The sequence below is a fragment of the Colias croceus genome, chromosome 10 (assembly GCF_905220415.1).
Source record: "Colias croceus chromosome 10, ilColCroc2.1".
NCBI lineage: Eukaryota > Metazoa > Arthropoda > Insecta > Lepidoptera > Pieridae > Colias > Colias croceus.
Genome location: NC_059546.1, coordinates 6,850,090 through 6,873,506, shown reverse-complemented (window position 1 = coordinate 6,873,506; position 23,417 = coordinate 6,850,090). Strand labels below are relative to the sequence as shown.

At 30.9% G+C, this 23,417-nt stretch overlaps 2 protein-coding genes across 2 annotated transcripts; one reads left to right on the top strand and one right to left on the bottom strand.

The window, feature by feature from the left end:
* The first annotated feature begins 2,008 nt into the window (after positions 1–2,008).
* Positions 2,009–5,065, top strand: LOC123694860. The gene is made up of 6 exons (XM_045640459.1): positions 2,009–2,142; positions 2,238–2,339; positions 2,458–2,727; positions 2,956–3,167; positions 4,270–4,419; positions 4,748–5,065. The coding sequence occupies exons 2-6, from the start codon at positions 2,330–2,332 to the stop codon at positions 4,832–4,834; spliced, it is 729 nt and encodes a 242-aa protein (XP_045496415.1). The 5' UTR covers positions 2,009–2,142; positions 2,238–2,329; the 3' UTR covers positions 4,835–5,065.
* Positions 5,066–5,773: 708 nt separating this feature from the next.
* LOC123694859 (solute carrier family 46 member 3-like) lies at positions 5,774–23,206 on the bottom strand. Its single transcript, XM_045640458.1, has 8 exons — positions 22,976–23,206; positions 13,790–14,691; positions 10,275–10,434; positions 9,118–9,219; positions 8,239–8,376; positions 7,811–7,894; positions 7,295–7,451; positions 5,774–6,309 (listed from the first exon to the last, which is right to left on the bottom strand). Exons 2-8 carry the CDS (start codon positions 14,672–14,674, stop codon positions 6,069–6,071), a joined length of 1,767 nt encoding a protein of 588 aa, XP_045496414.1. The 5' UTR covers positions 14,675–14,691; positions 22,976–23,206; the 3' UTR covers positions 5,774–6,068.
* Between the last annotated feature and the right edge of the window lie 211 nt (positions 23,207–23,417).

The window sequence follows — 23,417 nt, the reverse complement described above, 5'->3', positions numbered from 1 at the left end:
TCGAAATATCGATATTTTTTTTCGATATATCGAACTCCGATATTGATATATTTTAAATTATCGATATATCGAAAATACGATATTTTATAAAATATCAACAGATTCTGCTGCAATGTTACCAACTCTACCAACTTTTAGGTAGATCTATCTACTTTCAAAAGTTTTTTACAAATGTACTACCTTGGATGAAAAATCTACCAACTTTTTTAATTTATCGAAAAAATAGAGAGGATAACAGGGTTGAGGATTTTTGGCATCATATTTGTAATATTAAAAAAGAAGATAACTCTCAAATGTTTCCTCTGCTAAGTGAATTTGATTATATCCTAATCATACAAGCACTGGAAAATATACCAGATACCTACACTATTTTTAATCTGTTACTCAGTTGTTACTTGATAGCAAGCTTGTTAGTTATCTATATATGTACTGTATCTGTTATCTGCTCATATTATTGCTCTGATCTTGCGGTTATCTCAAAGAGTATAATGTATATATAGGGCATAGAGAGCCCTCTTGAAGCATATGAAGGCGAACCTATTTGACTTTGACATGCAACAATGCGCCCTCTGGATTTTGGGGTTAAAACTAATTCTATATACCTACGTATACATATAGGTACGTAATACTATACATATATAACTACCTGTTTTTTTACTACCTACTTGATAATATAATATGTTGATACTTGATAGTTGAAAATTGAAATCAAACTTCAAAATATGTGCCTGCTCACATATATTTGCGTCGTTATTGAAATAGGAGAGCTAACTGAAATATCATTTATTTTCAACATTTAAGAAATAAGACTAAAGATCTAAATGATTACGAAATGGATGGTGTTTTAAATATTTAGGTGATTTAAAAAAAAACTTTTCACTTATAATAATAATTACAAGATTATTAGTATATAAATTAGTTTCACTAAATGAATATTACCTACTGAATCTATAAAAATAAGATATTTGGAAGTGCTAAATAATATTATTCAGTCAAATTTCTTAAAACATATTGAAGTAGGTACCTATGTATTGAACTAAGAATAATGAAGAAAACGACATTAATAGAAATTAATACTTTATTTTTTAAATGCTTTCACTGTAATATTACATTATTTATAGGTACCTTAAACAAAACTGTCCGTGCACATAATTTTCAGTAGAAACTTTTGAAAGCCTGAACGTAGGGCTCCATTCAACGCACTTTCACCACACTCACGAGAACTAGAAACTTCACACGATTATCAACAAAATGAACTAAATAATAAGTTATTAAACTTCACGTATAGTAGCCGCCATTTTATGACAGCAATGTAAACAAAATATTTTCTTTTTTTTAATAATTTATTCATAACCATGGATACAAGTCCTTCAGTCGCAATCTTAAACAAAATATTTTCAGTTAGTCAATAATAAATCATATTTTACACTTTTCATGTCAATTAATAAAATGTTTTCAATATAATTATTAAATCAGACGCAGTATTTTTTATGTAAAATATTTTCCTGAATTATAGTTCTATATGATAGTGAATTAAAAATCTGAGATAATTGTTCTAATTCATTTAAACTTTGAAAATAGGGAAACTAAAAAGGTTTTCATTTGTCTTATTTTACTACATTGATTTCTTATAGACAACACTGAGAAGCTTTCAGAAAATGTTTACTTTAAGATTGCGACTGAAGAACTTGTATCCATGGTTATGAATAAATTATTTAAAAAAAAAATTCAGAAAATGTTGCAAGTTTATTAATTTGCTACCATATGAAAATATGAAACGATTAAAATCGCAAAATTATTTAATGGAATTTAAAAAAAAAGGTAAGCTTCGCATTCGATCTATTAAAATAAAATAATGTTTCAAGAATAACTGCCATTTATTTAAATGTCTTTAAACAATTTCCGATAACTTTAGAAAGTGCGATGCCATCTCTTGGGAATTTAATATAAACTGATTTAATACGTTTTTACACGCCAAAGTATAGATGGCGTCGCTTTCTTTAATAAATGGGTTATCTGTATTGAACGCGCCACGACTGTGTTTATTATTGGTTGACGTGCGTTCAACATTCAACTTCAGATTAAAGAAAGCTGAAAGTGTGTATCATTATCTCGAATCGCAAATAAACGGTTTATTTATAGGTAAGTCTGCCGTAAGTGTAATTTTGCAATCAACAAATCCACATAGATACTGAATAATAACCGAGTATAATATTATTTCTTTTATAATTTTATAGTTTCACCACCTTTCTCTACGGCCACATATTAAGAGGAAATACGCGGTAATATCAGTAATTTTTGGACGAACAGTTAAATACTAAAAGCCGCCATGTCTGGATGTAAGTAAAATACTTTTCCGCCTAAATTGTCATATTTTGTTAGTGTAGACGTCTTTATATTAATTAAAGATCTGATTCTGTATATCTTTATTAAGTGTATATTTATATGATGTTTCAGACCCGTATGGAAACCCTCAATACCCGCAACAGCCGAATCAGATCTATCCACCAATTGACCCCATGCAACAGCAATATGCCCCACATCCGGGCCAGCCGATGCCTGGTTATCCAGGACAGAATATGCAGTATCCATACCAGCCAGGATTTGCTATGTACCCTGGGCAACAAGCTGGAATGCCTCCAACAGCGATGTCTTATCCAAACATAACGCCCACACCCACAGCTCCTTTGTACGGCTTTCCAAATAATACACCTCAACAACCTATGCGTAAGTTATGAATGTTTTTGTCTTTTTAATTATTTGTTTTGAAGCTTATAAAAATTATATTGTGTAAACAATGTTTAGGCAGAAATAAAGGTTAGAAAATGCAAAGGCATGTCAACAATTCACCATAATTTAACTTTATTTTTTTAATTTAAACTAGTATATATCATAGTCAAGTACATAAAAATTTAGTCTTGTATTTTATAAATGTTGTATTGTAACAATTTGCAGAGTTTGTTCAATGGATTCCGGCTACCACATCAAGTGCTCACAGCTTCAGTGACAGAGCCGTGGTTGCAGGGTACGAGGGTTATGACCAGAGTCCCCTCTGGGTTATCCGAGCAAAACTTGAAGGAGACCTTATTCCTGGCAAACTTGCAATCAAACATAATGCAGCTTATGTACCATGGGACGGTAGAGAGAATGCTGTGCCGAATTTCGAAGTAATGTATCTATAGTTTTTTGTTTTAAATATATTCTGTGTTTTTGACAGCTTAAATCTATATTCAATGAAATTAGATTTAACTGTTCATTTTCCTTATCTTTTATTCTTATGTTTCAAAGTATGAGTCATATACTTTACTTATATTATTATGAACATACATATTCTAGAAAATAACTCTATAGAAATATTTAAGATTCAGAATATGAAAACAAGTCTAATCATTGTGTGTCAACTGTCATATTTTTATGATCACATGACTCACTCATTAGTCACATAGCTGTTTTGGCGTTATCAAGTTAAATGTGTTAGTTAATGCATTATGTACTATTTAAAAAATGTGTTTTTAATTCATATTTAATAGTAATATGAGTAATGACTTGGTTAAAATTCTTATTGAATTTATTGTTTTGATAAGATTGAAGATGATTCATATTGTTAGGAATATTAACTTTCTTAAAATATGAAAATGCAATGCGCCAAACTGGGAAAATTTGTTTTCTTTTATTTTCTTAATCTTATCTAATATATAAAATTCCCCTGTCACAATGGTAGTTACCATACTCTTTCAAAACGGCTGGACCGATTCTCATGAAATTTTTTATGCATATCGGGTAGGTCTGAGAATCGGCTAACATCTATTTTTCATACCTCTAAATGATGAAGAGTAAGGTTTGCCAGGACAGCTAATAAAAACCAAAAAATATTCTATAATTAAAGAACCTTAAGTGTAACAAGAGTTAGATAAAATTGTAGTTTATCATTATTATTTAGTATATTCACATATTCATTTGTTACTCATACATTTGGGTCAACATCATTTTCTATTTCAGGTAAGAATTTATAGAATAATTGTATTGTAGGTAGAGTATTAGCAATAAGCTTGAACATTTTTTTCATTCAACTACCATTTCGTTAAACAAATTTGAGGAGAGTTCTAAGTATATATTTATTGTTAGATTTATGTACATATAGAGTTATATGTATTTTATTGTATTGTATAGTTCTGTATAGGATTGTGTAAATAAACATTAAACACAACTATTAAGTTCTCATTTTACCTCAGGGTTGTAATATTAAACCGAATAATCTTTATCTTGCAGATATTGTGTGCGCCAGCAGAGAGACTGCGTTGGATAGAGAACAGGGACGGTGTGATTCCACCAAATGCTATTCCCGGTGGTCATACTGCATCTGGCGAGCCATTGTACATTGGCAGAGCTAGGGAGCAAGGCTCACTTACCCCAGGAAAGGTAAGGAATTCTATTTATAGACAGATTTTTGCTATTTTTGAAGTGATAGTTCTTTAGCGTTGAGTACATAGAGAGTTAAATTTAAAGATCGCGTCATGGCAATATCGTCACGTGACACGAGTAAGCGACGATTTTGACGGTTTTTCATTTCACTTCTGACACGTGTGCTCGGTCGGCTCTTCACACAAATTACATAATATAATATCTATACTTACTTGCTAAGTATTAAATTGCCATTTAAAATTTTTGTTTCATACGTTAGCTAGTTCATAATTAAATTTATTTTGACTTTAGTTTAGTATATATCAATTTATTATTTACTTTTCAGGTACATCCGAGCCACAAGACGATGTATTTATCGTTTGGAGGCAAGGAAATAGGACACAAGGTGTATGAAATATTGTGTTCAGCCTGAACAAAACATGAATTACTTTTTTTTATAGAATTTTTATTGTAATCTCTTAGTGCTAAAGTTATTGTTAACTGCGCCAAAGGCGAGTTCTTATGATGCTATGTAATTCTTATGAAATTAAGAAAATTTTCATTTGGAATCTTATTAAGGGAATGGTGAAATGAGACTGTTTTTCTATTAAAGTATTGAACAGTACTGTTGTTTAAAAGAATAATAAATATAATTATAAGAAAATTATTTTGATTTTATTTCACACTTATTACAATTATTGTATAGTTACCTGTTTGTAATGAAATTTAAATTTTATGTAAATGCATTCTAGACACTTCTTATAGTGTAACACTCGACCAAAGTAATTGAATTGAGAATATAAATTGGAAGTTGCTTACCCATTAAAAATAATACACTGCTTAACGTTTTAAAATCTTTATTAAAAATAAGTACAATCTTTTTTATTACATAGCATCACAATAAATATCAATATGGAACATTTTCTATAAGTATACAAATATAATTTGAGTAAATAGTTGTATCACAAAGTTAAATTTTGTCATGATGTCTTATAAAAAATACTGGAAATTAAAATATAAAAGTTATAAACATGTAAGTATTTTATATAATACAAAAATTTCTATTAGGTAAATCATTATGTTAAACAGTATATGGAACAATATATCACAAATAATTTATTATTCTTAGAATAAGAAATACTGATACATTTATAGGTTTAACATGTTGCTTAAGTACTAGTAAGTATAATTATTATTTATTAATAATAAATTATCACATAATTTAAAATTAAAATAAGAGTAATATGTCAACAGCCATTCATATTCACTGTTATTAATAGCATGTCATCTTTCATCTGAGTGATACAGAAAAAGTAAAAGTTAATAATGTTAATATATAATAATTGTTAATAATGCTAGATAATATTAGTATGTTTTCTCCTTTAAGATAACTTCAATTTTCTATTTTGGAGGTCAGATTGAGGTAACTATAATATTTATTGCACACGTCATAACTAAATAGTTACATATAAGTCGAAACAAACTTATGGTTGATAATAATTAATCAAAATTATTAATAGTGTCGTACGAACGTTGTCAGTTGTCACATGGGGCATAAATAATTAGTTATTGTTACTCTTAAATTATAATTACTATATCACAGAAGTACTCAATTTCACTATACTACATCTACATACTTAATTTATGTCTTGATTTAAGCTTAGATTCTACAACTTACTAGTACATAGCATACTTTCAGTAAAACCTATTTCTATTTGTGATTGACTGGCAACATTATCTGTGTCTGCTATGTTGCCAGAGTCAATATTATTTTTTTCTTTCTCATCGCTTTCAAATGCTTTATTTTCCAGCCCACTCTTTTCTGATTTTTCTTCAATTTTCGTGTCTTTTTCAGTGTCATTTGCCTGTTCTGTTGCGACGTACTTTTTGTTTGCCAAATATAGCCATCTAAAAAATAAAAATAAATGTAGTAAATAAGGTAGTAAACATACTTTTTTACAAAATAACCTAACATTTTTTATGAGCCATTAATATCACACCAGACGCGAGTTCGATTCCCGCCTCGTGGTCGAATTTTTTGCATTCATTAGAAATTTATAATACCTACATATCATATATTTAAATTAATGAAGAAGCATTTTTTGCTTACGCTGGTATATTTATATTCCCAGGAGTTTTATAATTAATTTTCTTGAATTTATTTTTATTAAAATACTAGCGGTCCACCCCGGCTTCGCCCGTGGTACATAATTACGTTTTCTCTACATAAGAACCATCCTCGTACTTCAAGGAATATATTAAAAAAAGAATTAAAGAAATCGGTTCAGCTGTTCTAAAGTTATGCGCTTACCAACACATTTTGGGATTCATTTTTATATTATAGAAGATATTAGTTACGATATACTTATATATTGTAGTCACTTGTGGGCAGGCGCAGCTAGATGCCACCTTGGAGCTTTGGATTCGATCGAAAGACGTGCCAAACGTATAATAAACAACCCTTCACTAGTCGAGTCTCGTCTCTTGAGCCTTGAGCATCGTCGTGAGGTGGCATGTCTTTCGGTGTTTTATAGGTTACATTTCGGTGAGTGTGCGTACGGGTTGCACAACCTTATCCCTTCATCTCCATTCCTCAACCGCACTTCGAGACGTGGCGAGGGATTCCATCCTTTTGTTGTAGATATCCCTCCTATTAGAACACGTCGCTTCGAGTCATCTTTCTTAATGAAAACGGCTAAGGAATGGAACTCTCTCCCTAGCTCCATATTTCCCGCACAATACAATCTGGACCTTTTCAAAGCGAGGGTGAACAGGCTTCTTCTAGGCAGACGTGCATCCAAGTAGACCACATCGCCGCTTTCCATCAGGTGGGATCGTGGTCAAACGTCTGCCTATTCATTATAAAAAAAAAAAAAAAAAAAAAAAAACTTACAAAAATATAAGTACTGCAGGTACGGTAAGACCGCCTCCTAAAAGGAAGAATGCTCCGGGGAATGTTTTCAGAGTCGCCGTATATACTGTAGTGTACATCGGCGCGTACACTAAGGGCATCATTGCTTCAGCCAAGCCGAAGAAAGAGTTCACTTTACCTAAAACACAAAAAAAAAATCTAGATCATCAATAGATATTTTTCTCGATAAATTATTTTTCTTTTTTCTGTATTTCACCTCCCTGACTACTGGTACCACAGAGCAAGTAATATATATGGTAACTACCTACCAATTAAACCTTTACGTCAAAAAGATCGTTATGATTTCGAATGTAAATTTTATGCATTTAAACTCAAGATGTGTCGTTATGTACCTTTGTCTTAATAATTATTGTGATAGCAACTATAAAATCTAACTTTTCTTTTAATTAGGTCTGTTTTTTTCATTATGTAATACCTAATAATTTTAAACAATTTTTAAAATATGTAGGTAAATTATAAAGATATAAAAACTCTTACCCAGCTCATCCCTTTCCACCAACTTTGAAACCATTGACCTCATAGCTATGAATGAAGTTCCGTTAAATATTTCAATGAGGGGTGCTGAAAAGTAATATAAGATATATATTATTATACTCAATACACTGTTATTAATTATTATTAGTCCATTCTGCACTTTTTTATAAAGCCTAACTCTCGACTTATATTAGCCAATAAGTCGGTTACCTACCTTTTTCATGACATATTTTACTGATTTTCCACAACTTATTGCAGTTTACCTGTGCAGTTTACATAATAATTCTAAAAAGCATATTTGACAACTAGGTAATATTATTATGTCTAATCTAACGCCATATTTTTTTTTTCTTGTTGATATGCAAATTTTATGTAAGTAGGTATGTAACCTTGTATGTAACTATAGTACCTATCTGTGAATATTGACTTACCAATGTAAATATGCCAAGTTTTCGTAGCAAAAGCATACATGAAACCTGACAATATCTTACTGGTGCAAGATATAACACCAATGATTGCATCATCAAACTTCAAAACATGGCTAAATACTCCCACCGAAAAGAGAGTTCCTGCGAAATTAATTATTGTTAGACTAACTAACTAATTACTATTACAACAAAACTTATAATTCAGAAATTATTAATTTGTCAAACAGTTACTATAAGTATTGAATTGATTTTTAAAGTATTAGTTAATTATTGATTACCTACCTAATATAATAGGTGTAGGTAGGTATTTTTTATGTCAGGATTTTGTTCAAACAAGACCTGTACACTGTATAGACTTATGTATATTAACCTTTATTTTAATAAATAAATAGTATTATGTAGTTACTTCTGTACCTAAATGTTTGAAACTGTACTAAAAAAATTGTATTTAAAGCCATGTTTAAAATCACATGACTGCAACTCAGTTCCGCAATGTTTTTTGGAGTCGTAAAAACACTCGTCAAATTTCAGGTCCAGAATAATAACAATGAAAGGAATGAAACATAATATCTACTAAACAACTTAGTAGTTTAAAAGATAACCTTTAAAAGATAGATTTTTTAATATTACTTAAAGCTTCAAAAATTCTTAACTACCTAAGTTCTCACAGTTTTATTTGGATAATAATAAATTGATGTATATATGCATAGGTACTTAACTAACTACTTACGTACGAATATAATATTAAATATTTAAAAATTTTATTCAGAACTTTTTTATTGCATTTAGTTAATTAAACAAAATTTGGTTACGTACATACCTACCTAATTTGAAGCTCAGTTATTTATTAATGTGCTAAATAATCATATTAATTAAAATTACCGACTAATGAAGTACACATGGCGTAAGTAGAGAACATGCTGAAATCCACCTCGTTCCAGTTGAACCTATATCTTGTAAACAGGTACATCACTGACATTTCACCTGAAATTAAACATAAAAAGTAGATACTTAGACCGTACTTATGGAAAGGACTAAAAACTTAAAAAGTAATTGTTGATAGGCACCTAACTACATACCTAATTTACTTTTTTTAAGTAAAATATTCTTACTTACGTAGTTTTACAAACTATCTATAGTTAGGTAGGTAACTAGGTAGGAATCTGATCAAAAGCAGATCTTAGCAATACCACCTAAATATTTGCAAACTTATTACTTCACTAGCTGCTCCGCGCGGTTTCACCAACGTGGCTCCACCCCTGTTGGTCGTAGCGTGATAATATGATAATATTATATAGCCTATAACCTTCCTCGATAAATAGGCTATCTAACACCGAAAGAATTTTTGAAATCGGACCAGTAGTTCCCGAGATTAGCGCGTTTAAACAAACAAACAAACTCATCAGCTTTATAATATTAGTATAGAATTCATTTGGCACAAAGAGCAATTAGATAAAAAACAATTGATACTTAGACTTCCAAAAGAGTATGTTTTACGTTATTGGTAATCTATGCAAAACAATGAGACAATAAAAATGGGACAAATAAAATATGTACTGCAGAGGGCAGTAAAAAGGTCATGGCAATTATTCTGGTTAAGGGTTCTTTGTCGTATTTGTGATCTGTAAGTATAGTATACCTACGTACCTAATTAAGATTTATAAGGAGTGAAGAAATTATTATCGGGAGTGCTTTTATGGAGCGAAGAAGTCATAGGTTCATTTTCATTTGGTTATTTAGATGATGATCAATAAATATTTTTTTGCTTTTTACCCTGTTAGCAAGATGCTTTTATTAGGTATATTTCTTAACACTTTTACCTGGCATAAATTATATACCTAGTTACGAGGAGTTCCTAAATAAATGGTATCTCTGATGTCCTCGCGAGGTATGGAATAAACAATAATAGGTAGGATGTTACAGTCAAAGTCATTACTGGTCAAAACCAGTTTTGACTGTAAAAATCTGGCAAAAAGTTTTCTGATGGTAAAATTATACAATGGAGGATTTAAGGCTAGTGAAAGTATTAGTATACTTACCATAAATAGGACCGATAACTACACATAGTACGACGACCAACATAATAACACGAAGCCTTCTGTTATTGGGCCCAGGCTTGAATGCGACCATCATGGTATCCTTCACGTATTTCGTATCGAAGAAATCTTTTAGCCATGCCCAACAGTTCTTTGCTGGTTTCTGAAAAGGAGACAAAACAAATATGAATATGTTATTGATTTTGTAAAAGCTAAAGTTTTGTTACGATCTTCCCTTCCAGATTTTTTTTTTAATAATTCTTACTATTAATTTATAGTACCACAAAATAGCTGAATTTGCAATAATACCTTCACAAAATTATATTTTTAGATTGGCGATTGTTCATGGCCAAAACCTTTTTATCAGGACTGCATCAGTGCATGTTTTCTATTTAGATTCATACAATAGAATCAGGGACATACCGTTCTCATAGATTAAAAATAAGCACAACATTTGCAATAACATTGTGTTGAATAGAATATCAGTGCTAAGATCTCAAACGCTTATCAATAATTTCGTAAAATAAAAGAGCTTATTAATTACCTATATTATTTGAGAAACATCTGCAAATGTATATAAAATGCATATACCTAACATAAGTAGAACAATAAGATCTTGAAAGTAATAAAGTTTTTGTACCTATGAGAAAAATCACGTGTTCCAAGTTCTCGAGTTTTTGTATTATAACAATTAATTCTTATTTATTATTTCTATTATTTAATAAAATTAACGCAGCACTTTGAAAAGCAATTATATCCAAGACGTGCGCAAAAGTATAAGAGTACCTATCTAGAAAGGTCAATGATACTTCAGGCAATAAATAAACATTTTGGCCTTTGGTGTCTCTTGACTACCTACCTACGTAAGTACTTAAAAAAATCAAGATGAAGATAATTTTCCACAAAATGGTTCACATAACGGCTTAATAGTAAGGTAGGTACACCATACCTACCTACTTATTTTCAAAATTTGTGTTCAGTGTGTGCTATATTGTAATTGAATTATAAAACCTCTATTTCCTAGCTCGAACGCTGTGCTCGAACGGTATGATCAATAAAATAAGTTTTAATACCTACTCACCTACATGGTGTCATACGCATTACCTAGTGAAAACTTTAAAATATTATATAGATATTAAATAAATTGAAATTACTCCAGGCTTTTCACATATAAAAAGAAGATTGAATGGAAAACAGGTATTCGCTATGGATTAATGCAATAAAAAATGCAAATTGGAAAATTACAAAGATAACATTTTTTCTTTTATTGTTTTGTAAGTTAACCAGAAAACCAATATCAAAAGTCATCGGATCGCGGCCGCGGCTGGAACTAATATTTTATATTATAATTTTTTTTTGCTTTTATAAAAATAGCGTGCTTGTCGAGCTGTTGCTATGGAGCAGAGATATTAACTTAATTATGCTTCAGTGTATTTACTCAATAACAGGGCAGCAGAAATGAAAAAGGAATACAAAAATATTTTTAAATGTTTGTTTTTCTATCTGGCGTTCGCGTAAATACACTTTTAGGAACCCAGTGAGAATTTTACGAATTCTGTAATTTTCACGAAAAGATAATTCTAATATTTCGTTATCTTTGTCGGTCATCAACGTTGAAATGTAACACGCAATCGTAGTAAACAACAATTTGAACATTTATAGGTACAAATAATTATAAAAATCGCAAGGTAATTTCACTTCTCCCTAAGGGCACAACTCGTACTTGCTAATTGCTCCATTAAAATTAATCATTAGAGCATTAAGTGTTATCAAGACCCTTCTTATCAACGGAGTGTAACAATAATCTAGGTCAAGTTGACGGACTTTTTCTATTGTAACGCTCGAATAAATGTTAGGCATTGAACTTGTAACCTGTTATATAATTAAAGATGATACAGTTGCGAACGACTGCCATTCATGGTCGTTCATCGTGGATATAATGGACGGATTACGTTTTTCTATTTGTAGTAACTATAGTTGTGAAATGAATTAATGTTTTCGAAGAAAATAATTCGCATGTGGAAGAATGTATTCGTCTAAAAATAGAGCCTTATTCGTAATTCCTTTTATGCGCATATTGGCGCATACCATGGATATTGAAGTAAATATGTACCTTTAAATTAATATTCAATTTTCCGCACAAGTGCCATTAAATTTATTTTTATTATATTAAATTCTACAAATCGATATAAAAAGAAATCGCTTTATAAAATAACCAAAGAAATCTTGATTCCAACTGCGAAGATTTGAGCACTCACGTGAAAAAACAACTCTCTTATAATATTATGATAGATTGGTTTGTTACGATTCATTTAGGTTTAATTTTAGTAAGAGGCATATTTTAGCGTAAAAATGAAAAATCAATATGTATTCCGTCAAAAAAAATGCTTTTTGTGGGTTTTGGATAACAAGAATTTGAATGTACTTAGAAATATTACGATTAAATAGTTATTCCCGTTGTTTTGACAACAAGTTTCAGTACCAACACGACTCAATTATATTACCTGTTTCTTTATATTTCCGGCTACTCAAAACTTATCTATACATACTTATAATAAATCTGTAGAAGGGTCAATTCTGTACATTGAAAATATTGAAAAAATAAATAGCAGGGGGTGTTACTGGATCGATACCAAACCCAAATATGTGATTAAAAAAATTTTTGTCTGTCTGCCTGTCTGTCTGTCTGTCTGTCTGTCTGTCTGTCTGTCTGTCTGTATGTGAAGGCATCACGTGAAAACTAATGGTTCGATTTCGATGAAACTTTGTATAATTATACCTTATTATCCTGGGCGTAAAATAGGATACTTTTTATCCTGGAAAAATACGTAGAAAAAAAATTTAATTAATTTTTCAGTTTTATCCACAGTTTTATCCATAGACGTTGTTCTGTAGAACCGCGAACACACGTTGCGTATTATTATAGGCCTAGCCGTATTTGGGTCCAATAGATATTTATAAGATATCATTGTCAGAGTTACTCAAAATGAAGAAATAAACCATCCACGCGATGACCGACATCCGCGCGGACGGAGTCGCGGGCGGATGCTAGTGTATTAATAAACCCTAACTTAGGGATACATTACATGCATACGTTGATGTAGTCTGTCTAGTCACATGATCAGCTTAAATAGATCTAACTGAATCCAGTATAATCATTCAATTATACGTAGTCTAGAACTTTACTTAGGTACATTATCTTTAGTATTAGGTAATGAACAGTTGACTATGTACAATCGTAGAGTTCTTTGGATATACCCTACAACTATCTACCTGAAAACAACAATATATTTTCATAAACTGAAATCCTTTAGTTTTTTTTATACACAATTTAAATAAACATGTGTATTTTTCTAATTTCTGTAAGCATATCTTTCAGCCCCAACGAACAGGCATAACTTGGCACATGAAGATGTATAAAAACTTGTTTAAATTATCATTATCGCAACAATCCACCGTGAAGTCATTTTAATTGTAGTTTCGTAGAAACATTCATAAACTCGTTGATAAAAACTTACCACATTCAAATCGGTCCGCTTGACTTCTTTTATCCTGTAGAAACCATAGATGAAACTCAGAATATATAACGTAGCACTTAAAGAAAAAACACCATATAAGCCTATTTTCCGCACTAAAATTCCACTGAGAGCGGCTCCAACGGGCACCCCTAAGGAGTAAAATAAGTTCACTATGCCTATCCGTAACGTTCTTTGCTCATCAGTCGTCACATCAGCTATATAACTAAACACTCCCATAAACATAGTAAACCACCCGCCTGTCAATGCCGGGAATATAGCTTCCGTCACCGCTGCCACTTCGACCGGCAATTCGTAGAAAAAATAAGTATTCACAATGAGACCTATGCTTGTTAGAAATTCTCCAATAATAGGTAGTAACATACAAAATTTTCTCTGGCCGACTCTGTCACTATACGCTCCCAAAAATATTAATATTCCACATGGCAGAAACGATTGTAGAACAGTTTTCCAGCCTGCTACAGAGGCTACAAGTGTTTGTACAGCTTCTTCTTCCAACGTGTAATTCGCTGTTGCTCTTTTAGTGAGAGCATCGCAAACGTGGTGTTCAAAACCTAAATTAACTCTACACGCTTTTTCTAAATATAAATTCTGTGTTGCGAGTGCTGACAGAACGGAAGGCATAACATAACAAGCCAATATCGGTTCAACTGTTATCAAAGACATCATCCGTCTAGCTTTTTGGAAAAAATTAAGACCACTCCAGTCATCTTCTGGGGAATCAGCTTTATCGACGGGCATTTTTTCCATTTTGTTTTTTATAAAATTATTTTTCATTTCATTCGTAGCGATTAAGTCGTTTCCTCCTTTAAGTGTTGCATCTGAAGCTTTTTCGTCTCTATCTTTTGTCTTCGCATCGAAAGCCATAGCGCCAATTCAAGTACCTGAAACAGAAATAACAAATAGGTTACTGATTGCCAAAATTATGGACGTTTATAATGCTAATGTACGCCATTAATTTGTTAATGCTTGTCCCTAATACCGGACGTGGTAATCATTTCATGATTACTACGTACTTATTGTAATCGTTGGCGACTTGTGGACAGAATTAGCTTTACTGAGACAATGGTTTATCTCGCGGTGGCATCGTTTGTTTCAAAAGTCACGGAATACAGTAATTTATTGTACAGTTCTTTATTTTATCTGCCTGACACCAACTCTTTGTTGGCATTTAATGTAAAACAGATAGAACACGGATATCTTGAGTACCTAATTGATTTTTAAGTTTAACAACAAACTTATTTAATGGTTGATTTAATTTCACTGTGACTATTTCCGGTAAATTAACCGAATTCTGCGCACTGTTAATGCAACGTCTATATCCTCATTGAACAGCTTGATAGTGAAAAAGACATTTAGATATACTATCACCAAAACCTAATTTCTTCTTTAAAAAGAGCTTATCGAATTAAGTAAAATCGTTTCTTGTGTACCAACATTTTTGTAGCAACTGATAAAAGATAACTGTTATTATTTATCACCTAACCTTTTTGTCATATAAATTTTACTTGTGGTTTACATACATTTTATATAACAAAAAGGTTTTATACTAGAATATACATGCTACGGACACGCAAATCTGTTGTATGCCAGACCTTGTGGATATCTCCACAATACAGGCCAACAAAAACTGTTAAGCGGTGTCATCGCTTTGGCCTTACCCATCCGGTTGGCGGTTCCGTATTCCTAATCAAGGCTATCACATACAATATTATCTAATGCTCAACTTTTGCATGTGACTTGCGAAATTGCAAACACTGGACCGCTTGCGTAACGAGAGTCATCATGGATTGTATACCTACTGAAAAATATTCGTAAATATAAATATGTGGTTGATGTTGGTTTTGATGTTTATTGTCTGTTTTAATTATTTTAAGTAAAGATTGCATTTTGCTTTGCTTTTAAAAGATAGGACCAATTAATTATTGAAACAAGACTGTGAGACAAGAGACTAGTAACTAGTAAGTATGTTTTATTTTGTATTCCGTGTACAATACAATGTATGCATCTAAGATAAGACACGAATTGTGAATCGTTAGGTACTGAACTAAAAAACAGAATCCTTTCACTAACCAATGTATTCGCTAGCGTTAACCTTGTCACAGATATTTAATTGCTTCTCAAATTTATTAGGATATAGACATTTACAAACAACACGATAGATTTATAATTTAGGCTAATGGTCAGTCACAAAAGTATTATGTAATATTCGCAAATTATCCACGAGTTTTTAAAAGCACCTATTGTGCAATGATCACAATGCCGCACTGTTCATTCATGAAAATAATTATGTAACTACATATTATAATACAGACTTGAGACTTGTTAACATGTTTATTACATATCAATACTGAGATTGGTGGCTATTCATGTTGCTATCTGAAGATGATGCACCAAATTATATATGAATTAAGATTCTCATATATAACTCAGATGGTATAACTATATAGTTATCTGTTATTTATTCACGCTGACGCGCGCCGACAGGACTGCTGAAGTTGTAAGGGCATTTCAGATACAGACTATTTCGCTTGAAATATGTACTTACATTCTAATTAACGATAATAAATACATACATATAGGTAATGTATGTACCTATGCGCAAAAAATATCCTTTAAATGCTGAACAAATTAGGTACTTCTTGTCTTGATTGGTTTTGCGATATTCAATTGAACGTGTTTTAGTTTTTATTTCATGACTTCGCTAATTTTTTTATCTCTTACCTACTGGTCTCTACTGACTGTTTAATCTGGATATTTGATCTTGGTTGGAATTCCCCGGGATTGAATACAATGTATCCTGAAGATATTAAAATTGGGAATCGAAAGCATGGCCGAAATATTCATCGCTAAGAATTTGAACTAAATTTGTATTATCCTACATATTTTATTATTTGTGTACGATATTTTGACTAAGCAGACGAGAATATTGTCATAAATTTATTTGATACATATGAAGCATTGCACATAAAGCTTATTAAAACAAACAAGAAATGAAACAAATTATGTATTGTCCTTTGAATAATTTCATAAACAAAGAAGATGTTTTTGTTACAAAACAATAAGTGTTTTGTATTTAGATATTGAGATACAATAACCCTCTCATCACATTATCTGAATGTTTGAATATCATTGTTTAATACGATAATAATTAATTTTATGTTTGTTACATAAGTCATAATACCAGTAGGTATCTCATATACACTGTGAACTTTATTTCTATAATTAATGTCCAAAACATAATGATATCTACACATATAATAAATCTGTAGAAGGGTCAATTCTGTACATTGAAAATATTGAAAAAATAAATAGCAGGGGGTGTTACTGGATCGATACCAAACCCAAATATGTGATTAAAAATTTTTTGTCTGTTTGTCTGTCCGTCTGTCTGTCTGTCTGTCTGTCTGTATGTATGTGAAGGCATCACGTCAAAAATAACGGTTCGATTTCGATGAAACTTGGCATAATTATACCTTATTATCCTGGGCGTAAAATAGGATACTTTTTATCCCGGAAAAATACGTAGAAAAAAATAAATCTTAATTTTTCTTAATTTTTCCGCGCGGACGGAGTCGCGGGCGGAAACTAGCAAATAATAAAAAAAGAGTGTGTACTTATGTACACGCGTTAGAAGTTATAGGTACTTCTTTGGCGTATGGAAAAAAAATACTAGAATACTGAATATACAACTTAAACATAGTTATCAATTTTCATACCACCTAGAAGTTAGAACTAACTTCATGCTGTTAAATTTAGGTGTCGGTGTGCGCGCGCATCGTTAAAATTCACTCTCATCATTTTTCTCCATCGCGCCAAAAGAAGTACATAACTTCAATAACAAAGAAATAAACGCATTTTAACTACCTATACTTAGTAATTTTTTTTTTTTTAAATCATATATTTCTGGGCTTTTGAACGAATGCTCATGGCAGCCCCATTGCAACAAAAAACTTACAAACTAGACACATAACAATTAACATTTCTAAATAAAACAATGAGAACTCCTAGGAGCGCTTGAGGTTGCAAGAAAATCTCCCACCATGCCATACACCAACCCTGCCTCCTCCGAGGAAGGGTTGGATAAAGAACTACAGAAAATTCCCATAAACATTAAACTTTTTCTAATGATTTATACGTATAAACAATATTAAATTATAACTTGATCATGTTAGTTTTCGAAAGCGAAACCAAAAGGCATCATTTAAAATTTTATTCTGATCTGCTCTTTTGACTACAATCTTTTTGATTACCTACAGCTGATTATTAAGTTATTATGATCAAGGCTCTGTTGAATTATATGCTAAGAAATAATTTACAATTAGGCGCATTCTAGTTTAATCTTAGATAGTTCTATACTACAGTTAAAATTTGAGAGGAACTTTTTGGAATGCATTCATACAACGTGTGACCTTTTACATTTGACCTCACTTAATATTCGCAGCCTCAATAACCTTCATTTTTTATAGAAAGAAACTTTATAATTAAACAGTGCACTTATAATTTATGTTTAATCATGGTTAAATGCAAGATCCCTTGAAGGCTCGTTCAGAGGTCTATGAAACCGTAGAAGGTTGGTTCTGTCATTTACAAGTTACAACCAAGGATAAGTGTGCATTGAAAATGTAAACAACGCAGTTGTAGACACGATAAAAAGATATTCTCACGAAAATTTAATTTCGCTCACTAGGCCCCATATTGAAAACATGAAACATAGTTAGATTAAGCATTCTATATTTTGAACCAGAAACATATTATACATTGTGATATACATAAAAATGAAAAATAAAATATTGTTTCCTTTCCTACCTATTGAATTCCTACGAATAGATTTTATGGTCGTAGGTATCGCAAATTGAATAAATAATTTGAATTTAAACTGAGTGCATACTGCTCAGTTGTTGGACTTAATAATATAGAATATTTTTCATATGATTGACATTGAAAATATTGTTATCATCAATATGAACTAAATAAATATTATAATGAGGAGGAGCTAATGGTGTTATTATGAAGAAGTTTTGAAGCGGAGATATCTAGCCGGGACACGAATGTTGACTCTTGTTAGCAATAGGGGCAGTCAATTTTATTGTTAAAAGTTTTGATACAAAAAGTAGAGTAGTTCAAATTCAAAGTACTAGTAAAGATAAACATACCTCATATGTTAGAAAAAAAAGTCAAGTTTTTCTAGAATATATTTATTTAAAAATTGAAATGTCACCTACGCAACATTCTGATTATAATGGCCCCATGAATGCTTTGAAATTAATAAAATACACACGTATACTTATTTGTATAAAATGACTTTTTTATACGCAAAAAACACAATAAACTGCTAAATATAAAATTGTCAGTAATTTGCTGCCTCGTTAAATGTTTTTGCATCGTTGCCTCTCGACTGATGATTCCTAGCGACGTTATAATCATGTCATAGAGTTTGATATTTTTCAAAAAGTACGTAGGTAACGTAGGTAATACAGAACGATGGAATAATATTCGACTGTATTGCATAAAAAGAGCCTAGAACGAGCTTGAATTAAAATTGTTATAAATACAGGAAATGTGTATATTAGCTTGAGTAAATTGGTCCATGATATTAGGTACCTTTACAATAGTGGACATACCACATACAGTGTAAATTTCGAATAAACCGATATCTATTATGAAAAAATATATTCATAAAAATTTCAAGCAAATAAATTCAAAGTAAATGCAACATTGTCTGTGAGAAAGGAAAATGTAAAATTATTATAAAATAATGCTTTTATACAGTCAGAGTTCAAAAAATAATAATTTTGCAATGTTATGTAGTTTCCTATACCTTAGGTTCCTATATTTTTTATCTAAAAGTAGAAGAAGAAGTTTGTTTACTATATAACACAGGAAGTATTGTAAGTACAATTGTAATTTACTGTAATTTTTACACATAATGTAGGAAAAATTTGGAACGCAAGGCGGAAACAAAAAAGTTGACAAGATCATGGTTTTTCCTACTAAATATTATGTGAGTGCATTTACGTGAAATAATAATATAATACCGTAAATAAATAATTCTTCCTATTTTACAGGACTTCCGGTGCTTTTCTTAATACCAAAGCCAATTAAAGACTATGGAAATGAAAACAAATACCTATTCATAGAAAACTCATCTAAAGACAATGAACTGTTTTGAAATCCGTTTAAAGGGATTTCAAAACAGTTCATTATTTTATTAGCCCTTATTGAACTGTATTCGACGGATAATAGTAGAAATATTTTTATTTCTTTATTTGTAGTAGTGTGTTTATAATGATAGAAAGTACGATAGTAATAGATAAAACTTTGGTTGTAAGTTGTAACAGCTCTATCAAGAGCAAATTACTGTAATTCTAATTAAATAGATATTATTTCTATTTTTAGCCTCCGAAGTCATGCAGTTTCAAAAATCATCAATATCGAAAGAAAACAAATTATACTGAAAGATAAAGAAAATATTTCCATAATTAAGCCTGATAACTGTAAATTAAATAATTTACCTCACCCTCTGCATTCTTAAGAAATTGTAGGTGTTGTGGTGAGAAATCACACTCACATAGCAAAAATGTATCCTAGTTATATTTGATAACATACATTTGATGTTCACTGGGTTTTTACTTTTTATGTTCACGAAATCACGGGAAATACCATGCAAAAACTGTTTTAAAGTGACAGCGTAATGGTGCGTAATGATAAATTCAACAGCATTTCCAATATTTGATTAGCTCTTAGCATAATTATTTTAATAATCATGATTTTGTAACCCTAGAAATTGTACCTTTATATATCGCTCTATCCCTAGTCGCTACCAATATAATACGCGCTATACAATTATTTGAGTGTAAATTTTGTTTATTCGTGTTATATTCATAACTACATACCTATTTTTTCAAAAATTGCATCGTTTTCAACATAAAATCGTCATTATCTATTGAAGTTTCTAGGTATTGAATTAAGAAATTAAGTTAAACAGTACCCATATGACATTATCAGCTCTAATAGTCCTGTGTCCTTGCAACTTTGAACAACTGCTATTGTTACCCGACTTCGCACACGTAATCAAATTATTACTATGTACTTTTTGTATAATCACATGTTTTGTGCTCTTTAACAAAAGCAAACTAAAGCGGTGTTGTTAAATCATCATGTAGATATACGTAGTAATAGTCCAGCCTGGAAGTTTGAAAAGTACAATCATTATATTTTCAATTTACATGTAATCATAAAAGCAAATTGCACATATAGATGTCAGTCGACATGAAGTAGGTATGTTATTTGAGGTCATCAACCTATGCATAATTAATACGTGCCTATGCCTACTCTTGTAGCCTTGTTCATTCACATGAAAAACGAATGTAATCTTATAGTAATCAAAACCATATTTTATAATAAAGTTTCAATAGACAATAGTTATAGAATACATACTATATTAATATGAATCTTATATAAATGAACAATCGTGCGCTAAATACATATAAAAGCTTGAGTCTATAAAAGTTCGCATAAATATTACATAATTTCCGAACGAATGAGAAACTTTCTTTTTTAACAATTATTTACCGGAAAATGATTTTTGTTTTAAATTCAAAATTAGAGAAATAAAACATAAGACGGTTATTTATGTAGTAACGATCACATGCGAAAATGCCAAAAAGTAGAGTCACTGATTTGGTTTAGGAATTTGCTTTGGTAGAGGCTATTGAAAGTAGTTATAATGATAATATCATGTTATATAGTATATATGGAATTGGGTGATAGTGGAAAATAACAAACGAATTGGTTAAAATAGATTTTTCTCATCCAGTGCATTTACATCAAACGAACATAGAACTAGAGCTAGAGCAAGAGCATTCTTTCGTGATCTTTTAGTGTAAACGAACACTCGTATTCAGTTTTGTTCTGTATTAGAACATTGCATAGAATATTTCAGCACTCACTAAGAAAGAATGCTCTACGCCTGTTTACACTAGGTAAATGAATTTAGCATAGTGGAGTTATTTGTATTAGAATGAGCATTTGTTCCTTTGATGTAAATGTCACACACACACACACACAATTTTGTAGTTATTTACAAAATGTAAGATTTGATGTCACAAGATTTCATTACGAAATTAAAAAAAATGAGAAATCACATATTATATCAAATGTAACATTATAATAATATGTTGTGTGGTTTAAACTAGGTGCAAAAAAATCAAAAAGTTGAATAGAAAGGAATATCTTGTATTGGCAGATTAAGTTGCATAAAAACTGGTTAAACTATAACTGATTTTTTGTATTCATACAAAAAATGACCTCCTTAATAGCAATAGACATTAATTATTATACCTAGGTATGCACATATACAATAATGTTTTAAAAATTAACTAGCTGTGCCCCGCGGTTTAATCCACATTGCTCCGTTACTATTGGTATTGGTCTCTATATTTTTGGCTTCGATATCGATTATAGATTACGCCCCAAGTATTCTTTAAAAAAATATTAAATGGAGAGTTTTGACTTTTCTATGTGACTTATTATGTACCTCTGTGTAGATTAGTACCTATCTGAGAAACTTTTGCAAACTATGAATACGTAAATAACCATAATTTGTAAAGAAAAATAGCGTCTGTAAGGAAGTAGACCGTACAATCTGCGACCTTTTTAATCGATATCTTATTACCGTTCACAACAGAGACTGAGCTACCTATATAAGCTACGAATAAAAAAAATCATAGCTTTTGTTTCATTTTTTTTCATATCAGTTAACAAGGTAGTTATGCTGGAATTAATAGTCTATATCTAAAACGTCTCTTTGAAGAATAAAGCGAACTAAAAATGAAATTGAAAAAGTAGATAAAAACTTTATACATTATAATATGTTAAACTCTTAATATCAAAAATAAATTACAAAAAATGTGTATTAGGTAAAAAGGTTTTATATAGGTCATGTAGGTTTTTTCAGTAATCGAAATGATGTTGACTGTTCTAGGTACTCTATAATATGTATTATGGTGGCTAAATGTTGCTTTTAACATTGTTTGTTTTATTGTAAAATAGGATTTGTAAGAAAACATTTGTAATTCAATAATTATTATGCATTGTTTTTTTTTTGACGTCAGAAATGAGCATTATGATAATTTTATTCTAATTGAAATATAATTGACTACTTACCCTGTTACTAATTATTTAATCACAGTCAAATCTCATCACTTTGCAATAATTATACTTATTCAGTCTTCCTTATTTATCTAAACAAGTACTTTTTTTTTATCTATCGGCGGTCAGCGTTCCAAAAATGGAATTCGAATTTTGACATACAAATCGCGCTCGAAAATTCTGTCGCGAAATCCGCCGCGAGCCGAGCCGCCTGCGTGCGTTTGATCCAAACTGTAACTACTTGGAGATTGCAGTTAGTTTGTACTAGCTAGCCATTCTTAACCATTACAAGTCAGCTCTGGGCGGATGTCCACTGTGATGTTCGACAGTACGTATTATACGGTAGCAGCTACATGTCTGATTGCTTCCTAAAATGGCCAGTCGAAAGTTGTTTGTATCTTTATGCTTCTCGTAAATTAGAAAGTTGTTTGTTTGTAGTTTATCAATTGGACTTCAA

Coding starts and splice junctions, on each gene's coding strand:
- LOC123694860 (XM_045640459.1), top strand. Junction 3,168..4,269: donor ATGCTGTGCCGAATTTCGAA/GTAATGTATCTA, acceptor TTTATCTTGCAG/ATATTGTGTGCGCCAGCAGA. Junction 4,420..4,747: donor GCTCACTTACCCCAGGAAAG/GTAAGGAATTCT, acceptor TTTACTTTTCAG/GTACATCCGAGCCACAAGAC.
- LOC123694859 (XM_045640458.1), bottom strand. CDS start 14,674: ATGGCTTTCGATGCGAAGACAAAAGATAGAGACGAAAAAGCTTCAGAT. Junction 8,377..9,117: donor CATGTGTACTTCATTAGTCG/GTAATTTTAATT, acceptor TTAATTTCGCAG/GAACTCTCTTTTCGGTGGGA. Junction 7,452..7,810: donor GGTGGAAAGGGATGAGCTGG/GTAAGAGTTTTT, acceptor TTTGTGTTTTAG/GTAAAGTGAACTCTTTCTTC.